Genomic DNA, 15,699 nt, shown 5'->3' with positions numbered 1-15,699 from the left:
CAGCAGGACATAGCATTCAGATATTAAGTAGATCCACATTATAAATTTGCTTTATCCTCATTTTTAAAACTAACCCAATGACATTTTATACTAAAAGCTAAATTGCAGCGGAAACATTTTAATTTTCAGAACTGGACACCTCCTGAAGTTAAATACACATTTAGTAATTTATCCTCAAGAGGTAGATTGATTTTTTTCAGACCACTGAGCATGCAACAGCTCACCAATTTAAGAGAAAATTGCTGGTTATTCTGCAGATCTAAAAGTAAGGCCACTTATTCAAAATACTTAAACACAGCCTTATTCATTTATCTTTAGTCACACCAGTTTTGAAATGGTGTGCCTAACACAGGAATGAGCACTCAAATGTGAAGAAATAAAAAGTTTAAAATCCCTGCCTTTCACTCACTGAACAGTGAGGATAAGTATAAATATTTAACCCTTGCATCACTCACCACACAGTCCACTCTACAAATCTTTGCATTCTGTTGTACAGCCCTTTCCACATAACCCCTACACATCAGAGAATTGGTAACTGACCCTTTCACTTCACTGCTCGTGAATCTAATCTCTAGTACAGATGCATTTTTTGGAGATAAAAAACACTCGCTGACTCTTCCTCGCCCCTACATGAAGCTCCTTTCCAAAGATGAGATATACAAGAGCTGAAGATATCTTTAAACCCCCGGTTTATACTGAAGAAGTCGCCATATTAGCTATTCAAGGCATTTCCTCCAAAATTCTTCTTTAGATGATATTACTCAAACTCACTTTCCAGAATTCATATTACGCTTTGAGCTATAGATTGAAGAAATTTAAAGAGCAGTAGAACAGGATACAAACTCCCATGATGATTTAAAAAAACAAAACAAAAACAAAAAAACCCAACAACTTTTGTCACTAAAACAGCTTGAAATTTATGTGGTCTAAAACCCATTTGCTTTTTATCATACAATATTTAACCTATGCAGCAAAAAAAATGTTTTTGATGTGTGTAAAACACTGCATGCTAACTTTAATTGATTCCTGAGAAATATTTTCACCCCCCAATGTTCCATTCTATTAGCAGCTCAGCTTGAACATGAGCACCAAGGTCCCAAAAGCTGCAGCCATTTATTCCTGATGCAAGTAATCCTACTAAAATCAATAGGTTAACTCATGTACTTGTGTAAGTATTTGCAAGATTAGGTCTAATAAATTATTTTCAACAGAAGCTTCCTCAGAGAAGGGGAGGGATGGGGGGAGTTAGAAAGGGTATGAGAATAAACAATTTATTTCTTGGATAGCTTCTATGAAGAAGGAAGTGTTAAGAAGATTTTGTTAGGAGACACACATCTTTATAGAACTAATTTATTTGCTCTCACAGACCCAGTTAGAGCATTCAGCCCAGAAATTTGTATAGCCCAATCTATTTGCTTGGCAACTTATCTTTAACATTATCACCAAAATAATGCAGTATTTAATGTAAACAGTATCATCACTAGTTAAATCACCAATTATAGTATCTAAATATATTTCAAAACCTACTAAAAATAATAATCTATCCTATGTTTAAATTTAAGATTTGCATGTTTTGACTCTTGTGCAAGAAAGTTAACTCACTGGCATATTCAGGGAATTAATGCAAGCAAAGTTTAAAATGGACATGAGTGGGTTTTCTTATTTCATTTTTACAGGTCAGAGAAGAAATAGTTCCATCCTTTTCTGTCTAAAATCTGTCCAGAAGATTCTCTTTGATCAAAAATTTTTGACTGAAGTGGGAAAAAAAATATTATACCAATGCATAAAGGTATCAATGTAAATGAAGATGACAGAGTAATGACTGACATTATTGTGGACTGTGTGTATTCCTCACTCAGAAATATAGTGTTAAATGTGGCATTTCAAAGGAATGATAAAAGACGAATAAATTAAAAGAAATAAGGGAAGATGTTCAAAAGGGAATATGGTTTCACCCCATTTATGATCCAAGAGGAAAACATGTTGATATCCAGGCAAAAAGATCATGACTTGCATCATCTATTGTGCAACAGGTATCCTGGGAAGATCAAACACATTCATTCACTCTACTTAAGAATATGGCATTAGAGTTGGAAGAAAATAGAAGAAGAATTGCCTTTATAAAGTATTTGTTTCAATTTTGCAGGCTTCAAAAGTACAATGGCCTTTTTGTTTTATTTTTCAGAAAAATATATATTTAAAATCAGGTTTTTGTTTTTAAGCTCCTTTTTGCCACTATGAAATACAAAACATTTCTACTTCTTCATTTTTGTTTTGCTAGTTTAAGACTCTCTCAATTTTAACTTTTAAATTGAATTTGTTTTTTATTCTGGGAGAAGCAAGGATTTCTTAGGTTGATCTTTTATTGGACTAACTGTATAGTTACGGTAGCGTTCAACAAGCTTTCAAATGCAAGATATTCTGTCAGGTCTGCCTAGAAGAATGTCTTGCATTTGAAATCCTTGTCTGCAAGTTCTTGGACCGCCACGGTTACAGTATCCTAACACTATCATTTTTTATCCTGAAATTGTGCACCTTTCCCAAAGTTGAAGAAGTCTTTAAAAATTAGAGTAGCAAAGAAACAAATAAAAACTGTTTAAAAAGCTAGGCTTCATTCATTAGTGGGAACAAAAGCTTTGTATAAAAACCTAATTAAATAAAGCTTTCAAAGACATCTCAAAAGTGGCCTCTTAAGAAAAAGAAATATTTTGAGCAAAAATATTTTACTATCACCAAAATCAGAATTAAGTTCACAATTTCTGGACAGCTGTTTTCAATGACAAGACAAGCTGCATTTAAAATACAATAGCTGAAATAGGTCTGCAACTGTGTAAGACAGTGATGCTCGTCCTTTCAGCATCATGGGCCAGACAAGTGGAGTGGGACCAGTCCACAGACCAGATCCCATGCATAGGTACAGTTCATGGGTCAGATCCTGGGCAGGATTAGCATGTGGGTTCAGTCACTGGGTGTGATCCAGCCACACACGCCAGATCTGCACTGATCCCATGCACTGGCCCCAACACATATCATCATGATCTAGCACACAGAGCTATGTCAACCAGCCTATACAGCTCCCCATGGGTCCAAAAAAAATGTTCTCACTGCTCTCCCACCACCAAATTCCTGGAGGCATATAGAGACCCCAGGGCTGGATGACACAGGCTTGTGGGTCAGAGGCTGAGCACCATGTATGTAAAACATCACTTTCTTCTGTGAAATTACAGCTAATCCAAGAGTAATTATGACCAAGAGGAGGCATAACAACATGGCCAGGCACCTGGGCCAAGTACCACATGTGAGCAGCAGTAACTTCTGGTTACCACTGGCATATGTGGCTGCCTCAGCCACCCTGCCCTAATTACACCACTGTGACCAAATACTTAGAGCAAGGTTGCTCTCAATCCCTGGCCTGCGAGCCAGATCCAACCCCTCCTATGGGGAACCCTGTGGGCTATGGTCCTTTGGGCTACATGGGGCTCGCAGGGCCTGATCCTGATCATCCAGGTGCAGCACTGAACCTCTGGAGCCCAATCCTGGCTGGGTGGGGACAGTACCCCACATTGCCCCAACCCAGCCCCCATGCACCGGGATTGCGCCGCTGGGGGCTTTGCCACTCCAAGCCAGCTGGGATTGGGCTCTAGCTGGTTGGAGACAGCATGAGGCCTGATCCAGCCCACCCTGGCCCTGTGGCACTCATCCGGCCCATGGTGCTCACAGTTTTGGCCCCACTGTTTTAGAGTATATATTCAAGTTAGCTTGTGGTTCTGGAAGTACAAATTCAATCCTCGATTCTTACTGGCTTCAGTTTTTTTTGTGTCAGCAATTCACAACCAAGGTACCACCAGAATCCTTTAAAAAGGTGACAACATGTGAGGCGAGGCAAAAAAGGGAAGGCACAAGCTTGTCCCTGGCTGACCAGTCCTCAACACCCATGGCGCAGTTGCTCTACAAGAAGGCAAGCACTGTAGTATATAAATTAGTTTTTGAAATTAGGTGTCACTCAATTCACAACAGTTATGGAGAGTTGCCTCAAGTCCAATGAGGTGGAGAACCACTGATTTAAACTAACTGAAGAACTGTGTCTCGTCTATAAAATCTATGAATAAACATTTCTGGTAATACTGGTAGCTACCTTAACTCGTTTATTTGAGTTGCTGGTTACAGCTTAAACACAGATGCTATTTGAACTATAATTTACACTGCTATTCATTACTTCCAGAGAGTTTACTTTTAGTACTTAAGTAGGATGAAATAGTCCCCCTGCACCTTCTGCATTTTTATTACAGATTTATTTAAGACTACTGTGTATTCCAATATGTTGTACAGAAGCAGCTGTACTAATAGGCATAATTCCAAGAAACACGTGAAGAATTCATTACCATCCTAAGTGATGAAGTGCCCTCTGGGCCAGATTCAACCAACAGGACAGTATGAAGAAGCTTACATTATGGCTACTTACACATTTCTTGTTCTGTGGTTAGAGGCTTTGTTCCAGCATGGTTTACCCAAGCAGCAAATTTACATGTTAAGAAAGCAATATAAATGAGGCAAGATTTTATTTAAACCAAGTTATCATCATTATATACTCTCCAAGTGACATTGAAATTAGATAAAGATGATGAAGGTTTTCCTGGTCAATACCAACAGCCAATTATTCACCAGGCATGTTGGCTGATACTGATCTAATAACCAACTCGCCTGCAGCCACACACGTGCACATGGCCAGGAATGCAGCCAGGCAGCATGGAGAGCAGCACCGTGCAGGTAAGTCTGTGGAGGGGAAGGGGCATTGGGGGAGGGAAGGAGTGTAGGGGAGGCAGATAGAGGTCTCCATGGTGAGGGAGGGACTGGGACAGGGTCAGGATGGACCTGTGGGCAGCACATCCAGGAGATCAGTGTCCTGGCACTTAAAAATGACAGCAGTGATACTTGAACTAAAGCTTGCCAAATGAGCTTTAGTTCAAGCTCAGCTGCTACCATTTAAGTGCTAAGACACTTTTAGGAGCAGAGCCGAGTGGGGCCCAGGCAGAAGTGGGCTGCCCACTGCGGGCTTGGGACTCTTCAGTCACTCACCTGCCTTTGCCCTGGGAGCCACGTGCTTGCCACACATTCCTTGCCCATCTGGCAGCAGGAGGCACAACTTGCTGCTACGACTGCTGCTGGACAGGCAGGGGACGCATGGCCAGCACATGGCTCCCAGGACTAAGGCAGCAGGGCGGAGAGCCCCAAGGCCACAGCAGGCAGCCTGCCTCCACCCTGCATACAAGTCTGGGGAGGCACATGCCCACCCTGGGGAGGTGCGCAGTGACAGGAAGCCACCCTCCCTCCCCACACCCCCTGGATGAGCTGCCTGCGGCTCCATCCCTCTCCCCACCCTGGCCCCAGGGTCCCATTCACCGCCCTGGCTGTACAGCACCCCCAGCTCCAGCCCCACTACCTCCCTCACCATGGAGGGGGCCTCAATTTGCTCCCCCGCCACACACACCCCTTCCCCTCTACAGACTTATCTGCAGGTTGCTGTTCTCCATGCAGCCCAGCTACATTCCTGGCCACATACATGCTGCAACTGGGCTCATGCACAAAGCATCCAGAACCCTGGCCAGAAGGCATATTGTATTTAAAAATCGGTGACATTAAAATCAGCCACACCGGCCAAAAAAAGCCAGTGTAGGCTTTGGATTGGCACTGAGAATTTTCCTTTTATTGGTGCTGATCCGATATGGCACCAATATAACTGTGCCTCTCTAGCTGAAATAAATCACCATGTCTCAAAAAAGTGTACAGTGACCTAAATTTCTAATACAAAACAGTTTTATCTTGATCAAAACTAAGTAAAAAAATTTAAGTCAGATGGTTCTTGGAAGCCAGAACAGCTTGATTCTGGTTATGTAGTTTATGGCATCTTAGTACTGTCAACATTGATTTTATCATAACTCTCATATTTTTTCCCCCTCCTCAAGTACTACCTCCTGCAGTCACCAAGTGAAATCTCAGTATTTAAAAAAAAAAAAGTTTCAAGTCTCTCTCCACATCATCAATTTAGAAACAAAAGCCACAAACCTTAAGGCTCAAGAGTCTCCCAAAATTTTTTATTTTTTTTTTCAAATATGCAATTTGACACCTGACAACTCTTAAATGGAAAAAAGATAGTAGTAAATATTTAAAAGTAAGATAGAACAAGCCATTATGTCTTAAGACATTAAAAAAAAAAAAACCCACAAAGGCCCTTACTTGGGTAGGCTGGTCTTTAATGCGCTGATATCTGAAAAGCAAAAAGCCAGGTTTGCTATAAAGAAGGTTTCAGGGCAGCTCTAAGAGTTCCCAAAGAAATTATAAAAGTTAGTTCTTAAAAACTACATTATAGATTATTTGTATAATGCCAGCCTTTAAAAGAAAGATTTTTTTTTTTTAATCTAACCATAACCTCTCTCATTTGGAAGAGTCTGGGATCCTAAAACAAAAGATTAAGACAAAAAAAAAAAAATCTCATTAATTATAACAACAAGGCCATACTTCTACACATCTTCACCGATTTTACAAATAATGAAAGCTTTCCCAGTCCCTTTAAGCATAGAACAATGGGAAGATCAGATATATCTTTGCATGAAGTTATAATGCATTTCTAATGTTCATTAGATTTAAACCTGCATATTTTGTCTGGTAACAAAATGCCTCTCAAATTGTATGAGTATATTGTGACATCTAGTGAGTAACTAAGTTATTGCATTTGACCAAATGTGCCCCAAGTATTTTCATATTCTCTTAAACTACATTTCATAAGAAAAAAAGACATGTAAAACTACTGAAGACTTAACATTTCACTGCGTCTAATATACATCCAACTAACGAATTTCATTTTTTCTGTGCCTAACTATATTATTATTCTACACAATGCATACTAGGGAAAAAACGACATGCTGAATCATGAACAAGTACTGCAAAAGAAAATGTTGAGAAAATGGTTTAAACTTTACAAAAGATAAGTGCATATTTGGGGGGAAAAATAGCTGAATTGGAAGACTCAGATGCTATAGCAAGCATTGGCAACCTTCAGCCTGCAAGCCATGCTTGACCCACAAAGGGCAGCAGGGGGGCAGCTGCATGCTACTCATCTCCTCCGCAGCCCTCTCTACTGCTCTCTCATGTTCTTACCCTCATTGCTTCCCTGCAGCAAGGACAGTGCAGGCAGCTTGGATGCCAAGGGATTATGGCAAGGCAAGACAGATTTGCGGCCTGCAGTAAGGGTCACAAATTCCATCCCATGACAGAAACAGGTTGCAATCTCCAAATTTCACAAGCAAAGAATGGGTACCAGGCAATAAAGACTCCTCAGCTACAGAAACACTGCCACTAAGGACAACACTGCATGAACTATTATTCAGTCTCTGCTGTGGAAAGTGCACGTATGGCATGTATAAGCAATTCCACACCATGGGAACACTGAAGAGCTCCCACTAAGTCCGAGTCCCTGGAAACCCCACGTTACTCAAGTTCACAACTTGTATTAGTGCCTACAACAGGGAACAGGTACATCCAGCCTGCAGGCCGGATCCAGTCAGCTGGAGACCATTTCCCAGCTGCCCCTGCCTCCGTGGCTTGTGCCGGTCTCCATGGAGACCCCAGCCTCAGCCACACTGGCAGCGCACGTGGCAGAGCAGCACAAGGGGCTGCTTCAGAGCTGCTGGGAACATGGAATGGGGGAAGCTTGCTCTGGGACCTGGACAGAGCTGTGATCTGTAGCCTGCACGCTCTGGGCAGGGCCATGCATGCAGGGGATCATGGCTCTGCCCCGGCTCCTTGCAGCAGTGACAGCCTGTCTGGAACCAGGACAGAGCCATGATCCCCTGCATGCATGCCCCTGCCTGGAGCATGCAAGCTACAGGTGGCGGCTCCAGAGGAAGCCGCCCCCGTGGCACATTCCCAGCAGCTCCAGAGCAGCTCCCTGCACTGCCAGCGCGGCTGAGGTCTCCATGGAAACCAGCACAAGCCATGGGGGCAGGGGTGGCTGGGAAATAAAGCCCCCAGCCGACCAGCAGCACAGAGGTTCCCCATCCCTGATCTACAACATCCTAACGCAAAGCAAAATAATAAAGACAAATGGCAAGCAAAAAAAAAAAAAAATTACCAGGGGAGTATTGAGGAGTGGAAGGGACTCTCACCTATCATACCTTATACAATTGCTGGGAGTTGCAGGGTTAGTGGTTGGCAGGTCTATAGTAGCTGTGGCCATCCATGATACTCAGTTGTCTGCACATCCTTTCACAGCACCCCTAAAAAGGCACATAACTACCCTGCCTTCATCCACGATTCTGTCAGACTACCAACCCTCCAGCCTGTCCATCTGAGGTAAATGAATACAAACCGATATACTCCAAGAAGCAAATTGCCAGAAGAGTAAATCAAACTTTTGTTGTATTGACATACAACATGTACTCAGCAAGAAAACGAGTTTGTGAATCCATGTGTGATCCCTGCGTGCATGTGCACTACTTCTAGCTAACTGCTATGGGACCTGCACTGATATCTAGAATCATCTTAATGCAGTATGGTTTTTCACTCCCATCTGTAAGTAGTGAACATTCTCCACTGCGGGCCCTGCAGCTTGCATGCTTTTAGCTAGCACTGGCGTCATTCATAAATCAGGGGTTAATAGGGATATAGATAGTTCCAGTGTCTCTGTTGCTACTCAGATTCTTGCCAAGGTGCAAAGAAAAGTTAACGGAATTCAAATGGATTCACTGCTGCTATTCAGAACCTGTGATCCGCAGTAAAACAAAACAAAACAAGGTAAGTTTCACACTGTGGTTTGAAAATGCTATGAATAGCAGCAGTTGTAGACAGCGGGGTTTAAACAAACAAACAAACAAACAAACAAACAAGCCTTGAGTAAAGTAGCAGAGATTGCTCTTCTTCATACAGTCATAACACTAATCTGGCAGGATTAAAGCAACAGAGATAGTCCCCACCCACCCAAACAGGAATCAGGCAGCTGTGGTGGAAGCAAACAACTGAGAAGAATCTTTTTCATCAGACAGAGGCTGTTAAAGTCACTTCATATTTATTAGTTAATGGAGTGTTTGGAAAATAACTAGTAACTGATATCTAAGTGGAGCCCCTAAGCAGAATCCATGAACAAATCATCTTTAAGAATCCCAACCACCATTTTTCAATAACTACATCTGACTGAGCCTTTGGACCTCTCAACCTGCATCACTTATGTTTCTTACCAGCATCTCACTAATAGACACGAAGTAGAACCTAAGAGCAACTGAAAAATGAGGCTTTGGCAACAAAATTTAGTTTGTATCCTTCCATGGAAAGCAAACATCGTTAAGGGAAGGATAAGGCACCAGTGCTTATTATCACTGAATATTTTCTACAGCAAAGAAAGCAACTATATGTATTTTTTATACATTCCCACACCTAGTAGGATCTCTCTTGTAAGCACTGCAATCTTCTCCCAGCAGACTCTCCCCTGGTCAAGCCTTCCTTAAGTGACATACTCAGCCCTTTAGAAGCCCAAAGGCTGAAAAGCAGTCAACAACATTGAACCACTCATCAGAAAAGCAGTCCTCTCCTTTCCCTAACAAGCAGTCCAGTCATGACTTTTTGGCATGTCTGCCTGAAATGAAATCAAAGAATTCTCATTAATAGTATATACACAAAGCAATAGTATCAATATCAGGGATGATTCTACCAATAGTGGTTAAAATGCAACTGTTATACCCAAATACTCCTATAGCCCTAAAAGCATAACAAAATTGTTACAGCTTCAAAGCCATTCCATCCAACTTAGACATAGAAAGCAGCCTAGGCGATAGTGACCGTGAAATCATTACATTCATGGTCCGTCGCAAGGCTGACAAGACAGATATCAAGCTCAAAGTCTTAGATTTCAAAAATGCAAATTTTAAGAGGCTCAGGTCACTAGTAGAGAATGCCCTGAGAGACCAAGGACCACAGGTAAAGGGAGCATGAGAAGAATGGACGTTCCTTAAGGACACAATCCTTAAGGCTCAGAAAAAAAATTAATTCCCTTGTGGAGAAAAAAGTAGCAGAAGGATCAAAAAACCCTCTTGGCTAAGCAGGGAAGCTGCAGCCCGCCCTACTACAGAGAAACAAAGAAGCGTACAAACAATCGAAGCTTGGGACAGCCTCCAAGGAAGACTACATGACAATGACCCACATTTGTAGAAGCCAGATTAGGCAAACTAAGGCAGAAACCGAACTAAAACTAGCTACAAGAATCAAGGACAAAAAGAAGTCCTCCTTTAGCTACATAGGGAGTAAAAGAAAATCTAATGGGAGCGTGGGGCTGCTGCTCAATGCCTCAGGATACCTGGTCACTACCACTCAGGAAAAAGCGGAACTCCCAAGTACCCTACTTTGCCTTGGTCTTTCACAAGACCAAGGGGAACAACACTCCAGGTAGGGTACAGAACAAGCAGGGTGGGATTGACACCATTCCCACAATTGCCATAGAAGTGGTGTACGATCAATTAAAGAAATTAGACGTATATAAATCAGCAGGACCGGATGAACTCCACCCAAGAGTGTTGCAAGTGTTGGCCAAAGAGCCCCGATAAAGATCTTTCATAAATCATGGGCCTCTGGAGAAATCCCAGAGGACTGGAAGAGGGCCAGTGTTGTGCCCATCTTCAAGGAAGGGAAACGTGAGGACCCAGGAAACTACAGGCCAATTCACTTAACTTCTATTACAGGGAAAATTCTAAAAACATTCGGAAAATCCTAGAAAAGTTCATCAAGATAAGTTTGCAAAAGGGAAGATTCTGAATGACAGTCAGCATGGCTTCATCACAGGCAGGTCTTGTCTGACCAACCTCATTTCGTTTTATGATCAGGTGACTCATCACCTGGACAAGAGAAAAGCAGTTGACATCATATACCTCAATTTCCAGAAAGCCTTTGACTTGGTATCCCACAAGGTACTGATCAGAAAACCGAAAGATATTGGGCTCAACTGCAGGACCATCAAGTGGATGCAAAACTGGTTGTAGGGTAGGATGCAGAGAGTCCAAATGAACGGATCGGTGTCATCCTGGCAAGATGTGGAAAACGGCGTACCCCAGGGCTCAGTACTTGGCCCAGCGCTGTTCAACATCTTCATCAATGACCTGGATGAGGCAGTGAAAAGCCCATTTGCCAAGTTCGCAGATGACACCAAGATATGGGGTTGTGCAGACACACCCACAGATAGGCTGCAGATACGAGCAGACCTAGACAGGCTGGCATGTTGGGCAGAACAGAGCCAGATGAGGTTCAACATAAAGAAAGGCAAAGTGCTGCATCTGGGAAGGAAGAACCCCTAGCACACCTACAGGCTGGGCATCGCTAACCTGGCCAGCACTACAAAAATGAAAGGGATCTGGGGGTAATAATAGAGCCCAGCATGAATACGAGCCAGCAACGTGACAGTAGCCACTAGGGTTAATAAAACTCAGGCATGCATCAATTAATGCATCTCCAGTAAAACCAAAGAAGTGATTCTCCTGCTTTACTTAACATTGGTGCAGCCGTAGCTGGAGTAGTGTGTCCAGTTCTGGGTGCCACACTTCAACAAGGACATGCTAAAGCTCGAGAGGGTCCAGAAAAGGGCCACCCATATGATCAGGGACTTGCATGGCAAGCCATACGAGGAGAGGCTGAGGGATCTCGGACTCTTCAACCTAAAGAAAAGAAAGCCAAGAGGGAACCTGATTGCGGTTTACTGCTATATCAGAGGCATATATCAGGGACTCGGTGAATAACTGTTCACCAGCACGCCCTGGGGAAAAACTAGAAACAATGGCCACAAACTCCTGGAACATAGTTTGGAACATAGGATGAACATTAGGAAAGAATTCTTCACAATTAGGATGACCAGACTATGGAACAAGCTCCCCCCAGAGGTGGTGCAATCTACCCTAGAGGTCTTCAAGAGAAGACTGGACAGCCACCTGGCTGGGGTCACCTGAACCCAGATATCTTTCCTGCTCATGCAGGGGGGCTGGACCTGATGATCCTTCAGGGTCCCTTCTAGTCCTATGACTCAAGATTAAAAGATTTAGCATTTTAGCTAAGTTGCATCACTATAGATACACGAAGATCTAAGAGCTATATCATTCCAAATGACTCACATTCACCAATAGCACTTTCTCCTTCTCCTTTTAAAACTGTTAAAAGTTATGTTTGTCCATAGCCTAAAGCAGAATCTTAAGGTTTCACATTTAAAAAATAAATAAATAAAAAAGAAGAAAAAAAAAAACTTCTCTCGGTTTTGAAAATAAAACAAAACAAAACGAAGCACAAACCAACGTACTGACAATTCCTTAAAGAGAACCTGAGACACAGGCAGAGAGAATGGCTGCTGTTCATCTCAGGGGATTGGCAGAGTCAGTATTGTTAATTATTTCTTTGTTGATCAGAGCATAGAAGAACACTGTGGGAAACCCTATCGAACTGAAGTCTTCCGCAAATAGAATTATGGCTGTTTATCAATCAAGTGTAGCATTACTCATGCTCTGCCTGGGTTCAAGTAAAAGAAATATACAACTCTCCTCATTCCCCAATTTATCATGGGGCTCCTTCCCCCTCCACACCTCATTTGTGGGCAGGCAGGTAAGATGAAACTAAGAAAATGAGACTCAGTGGGCATGAGATGCTAAATGCGCAATAAACTAATTCTACCATGTAGTAGCGCATCAGGGTGAAAGCTGTGGTATCACACTAAGAATTCATGGCCTGGTGCTACTGTGCAGCAGCACCAGTTACTGCGTATTTCACTGGTACCTGTTACAGAGACTCAACTTACTGTCCAGAGTAACGACAGCACATTAAATGTACATGCAAACATGTCCAGTGTGGCCAGCTGGGCTACATCTTCCCCCAAATGTCAAACTACTAAGGGGCTCTGAAGAGAGAGGAAGGAAGGAAGCAAACAAACCAAGAAAGCTACACCCATTTAAAACTCTAAACCCTGGGTTAAAACAGGAATATTAATAAGTTGGACCCCTGGTGTTTAGGGAGCAATAACAACTCTTCAAGAACCTTGTTTTAAACTTAATCCACATGACTAGGCTGAACCAAGGACCCAGGGGATGAAAATTAAAAGTAGTCTGTGCCACGGGTGGATGTGGAGGGTGGGGAAGGGGTGTGCACCGATTCCTGCTCCAACCAGTTTAAACCCAACTGCCTGGCACTGCCAGGGGCAGGATTTTAGCCAGGCAGTGCTGCAGGACCCCTAACTTCGCGGGAGCAGCTCCCGCTCACCGCCTCCTTTTCATGCGCTTCGTTCCAGGCCGTTAACGTCTGTCCGTTCCTGTGAAACGCTCCCACTTCCCAACCACCTTGGGAACAGCCGCACCACATCCCCGCCCCCCAACGCTGAGCACTGCGCATGCGGGGGCACCAGAGGGGGGTACACTACCACACCACGCATGCGCAAGCAATGCCCCTCCCCCGGCAGCGCTCCTCAGCCCCGCCCACTCAGCTTGGGGTGGGGAGGGGGCCGATTCCGCGCTCCGCCTCCCCCCCCAGTGCCACACTTACGCCCAGCAGGGGGCCTCTTCCTATCACTGTCTCCCCGCGCGGCAGAGCCACAGGGCAGCCCCCGTCCACGGGCGCTAACTGAAACCCTGACATGGCGCGAGGGAGCCGCCCAGAGGGAGGTTTTGCTCCCCCCCACCCCCTTCTCCGCTTCCACTTTCGAGGCCCCGCCCACTTACGTTGAACACCGCCCCCACGCCCAGCTGTGCCTCCCGGAAGCAGTAGTCTCCAACTGCCGCTCCCCCTTCCCGGGACAACTACAAGTCCCAGCATGCAGCGCATGCGCCCGGGACGGGGGGAAGGCCTCCGGCTTGTAAACATCCCGGTTGGAATGAGGGTGACTCGTCACGGCGCGAGGCCAGGTACTGGGGAAAGGGGCGGGGCTTAAGCCGGGGCCGCCGCTGGCCACTTTGCTCCTGCGTTATGCGCACGCACGCCCCGCCTCCCGGGCGCAAGGCAGGAGGCAGTTGGGCCAGGGTCGCCCCGAGCCGTAGTCGTTGCTAGCCCCAGCGCTGGTCCCTGGTGTGGTCTGCCGCTGGCTTAGGGGCTGGTCAGAGCCTGGCCGCAGTGGGGCCCTGCTCTGGTATTTGCAAAAGAGGCAAGCTTGTTTTCAGTCCCTGCCAGCCCTTGCGTATGTTGCGCCATTCACTGCCCAGGCTTGCACAATAAAACATAGATCAACCACCCACACCAAGCACTCATCACGCCAGAGCGGAAATAGGAATGTCCATCCAACTAAAGAGAGTCAGCGGGCTACCACGCTGGTGCTCAGAAATGTGCAATGATTGCACAGCTGGATTTTCTCACCAGCTTTCATTTAAATGTGGGGTGCAACCCTTGGGTGGGGGGGGAGGGTCTCTCTCATCCGACTGATTCTGGAGTTGGGATCAAAGGCAGATGAGCTTTCCAATGTAAGGCATACGGCCCGAGGAAGACGGTCTTGGAGCCAAAAGCTTGTCTAACTTTTATCCTAATCACTCACCTGGTCCAGGAAAAGAGAGATCGCCCTCAGATTGATGCTCAGTCTTGGCTCTGTGGGCTGCGTGAGTGGCCTAGAGCCAGTCTATGGAGTGCATGGAGCCCCACATACCAAAAATCAGGCCCTTTGCCTCAGCACCTTTAACCCCTCCATGCACCTAGTTGGACTGTGGGGTGCTGAGCCCTTCTACCCCCACAAGCTGGAATGGGGTCCAAGCACCACTCCCTTTTACCCTTCCACAATGCAGTTGTGGCCTGGTGCTGCCCCTTCTTGACCTCCCCCCCACCTCCACTTCCAGGATTTGCCCCTGGAGCCTAACACGACCCTAGCTGGCCCTGCACACTGGGATCTGGCACTCGATCTAGCACGCAGGGCCTGGGGCTCCCGTGAGTGGCAGCTTGGCAACAGAAGAGCAGTGCTGCTGCTCCCCCACTGCTAAGTTTCCAGACCCATGGGGAGTCCCAAGGGCCAGATGACAGCCAGATCTGCCTGCAGGCTGGGGGTGAAGAACCCCTGCCCCAAAAGACATCCTTGCCCCTCACATATTTTCTAAACCAGCACAGCAACAACAACAACAACAACAACACTTCACACTCCTTTGTAAAGTGCTGAGAAAAACGTTTGGCAAGAGACCGATCTTCCCCATCCATTCCCTTCCCCTCTACACAGACAGCATCCCCATGTTGTTCCCTCCCAATTAGTCTTCATGGTTGATTTGCAGTGTTGCTAGTTCTTGCCATTTTCTGTGAAGTCTCATTATTGGAAAGTTACTGAAAGCTGCAACTCCTAGAGAAATGTGGTGGTATGGGAATAATGCAGTAGGTCCCAAGCTTTACCCATCTTGTTTTAAAGCTTCTGGCCCAACAAAGCCTGAAGGGGTTTTCTGGGGGAGGGAGGAAGCCTCTCATGGTTGATTTGCAGTGTTGCTAGTTCTTGCCATTTTCTGTGAAGTCTCATTATTGGAAAGTTACTGAAAGCTGCAACTCCTAGAGAAATGTGGTGGTATGGGAATAATGCAGTAGGTCCCAAGCTTTACCCATCTTGTTTTAAAGCTTCTGGCCCAACAAAGCCTGAAGGGGTTTTCTGGGGGAGGGAGGAAGCCTCTTCTCTCTCTCTTTCCCCCCCCCCCCCCCCCCCCCCACTCATCAACGCACACAGCGGTCACTGTGGAA

The 15,699-nt window shown here is 45.0% G+C and overlaps 2 protein-coding genes across 5 annotated transcripts in view; one reads left to right on the top strand and one right to left on the bottom strand.

Annotated features, from left to right (window-relative positions):
• APLF (aprataxin and PNKP like factor) overlaps nt 1–13,711 on the bottom strand; it is a 90,188-nt gene extending 76,477 nt beyond the window's left edge. For 2 of the 4 annotated variants that reach the window (XM_006021488.3, XM_025201451.1), the window contains exon 1: nt 13,552–13,711. In XM_006021488.3, the coding sequence (XP_006021550.1) occupies nt 13,552–13,644 (93 nt within the window). In that variant the 5' untranslated portion in view covers nt 13,645–13,711. Of the gene's footprint in view, nt 1–6,234; nt 6,266–13,272; nt 13,414–13,551 lie in introns of those variants that run through there. The other 2 variants (XM_014518900.2, XM_014518899.2) reach the window with 2 other exon arrangements.
• A 23-nt stretch (nt 13,712–13,734) lies between these two features.
• FBXO48 (F-box protein 48) overlaps nt 13,735–15,699 on the top strand; it is an 8,095-nt gene continuing 6,130 nt past the window's right edge. Inside the window, 1 exon segment of the mRNA XM_014518902.2 lies at nt 13,735–13,910. The gene's annotated coding sequence lies outside the window, so the exon portion shown is untranslated.

The sequence above is a fragment of the Alligator sinensis genome, unplaced genomic scaffold (genome assembly GCF_000455745.1).
Source record: "Alligator sinensis unplaced genomic scaffold, ASM45574v1 scaffold939_1, whole genome shotgun sequence".
NCBI lineage: Eukaryota > Metazoa > Chordata > Crocodylia > Alligatoridae > Alligator > Alligator sinensis.
Note: the sequence above shows the minus strand (reverse complement) of the source record. Positions and strands in the feature narration are given on the sequence as shown.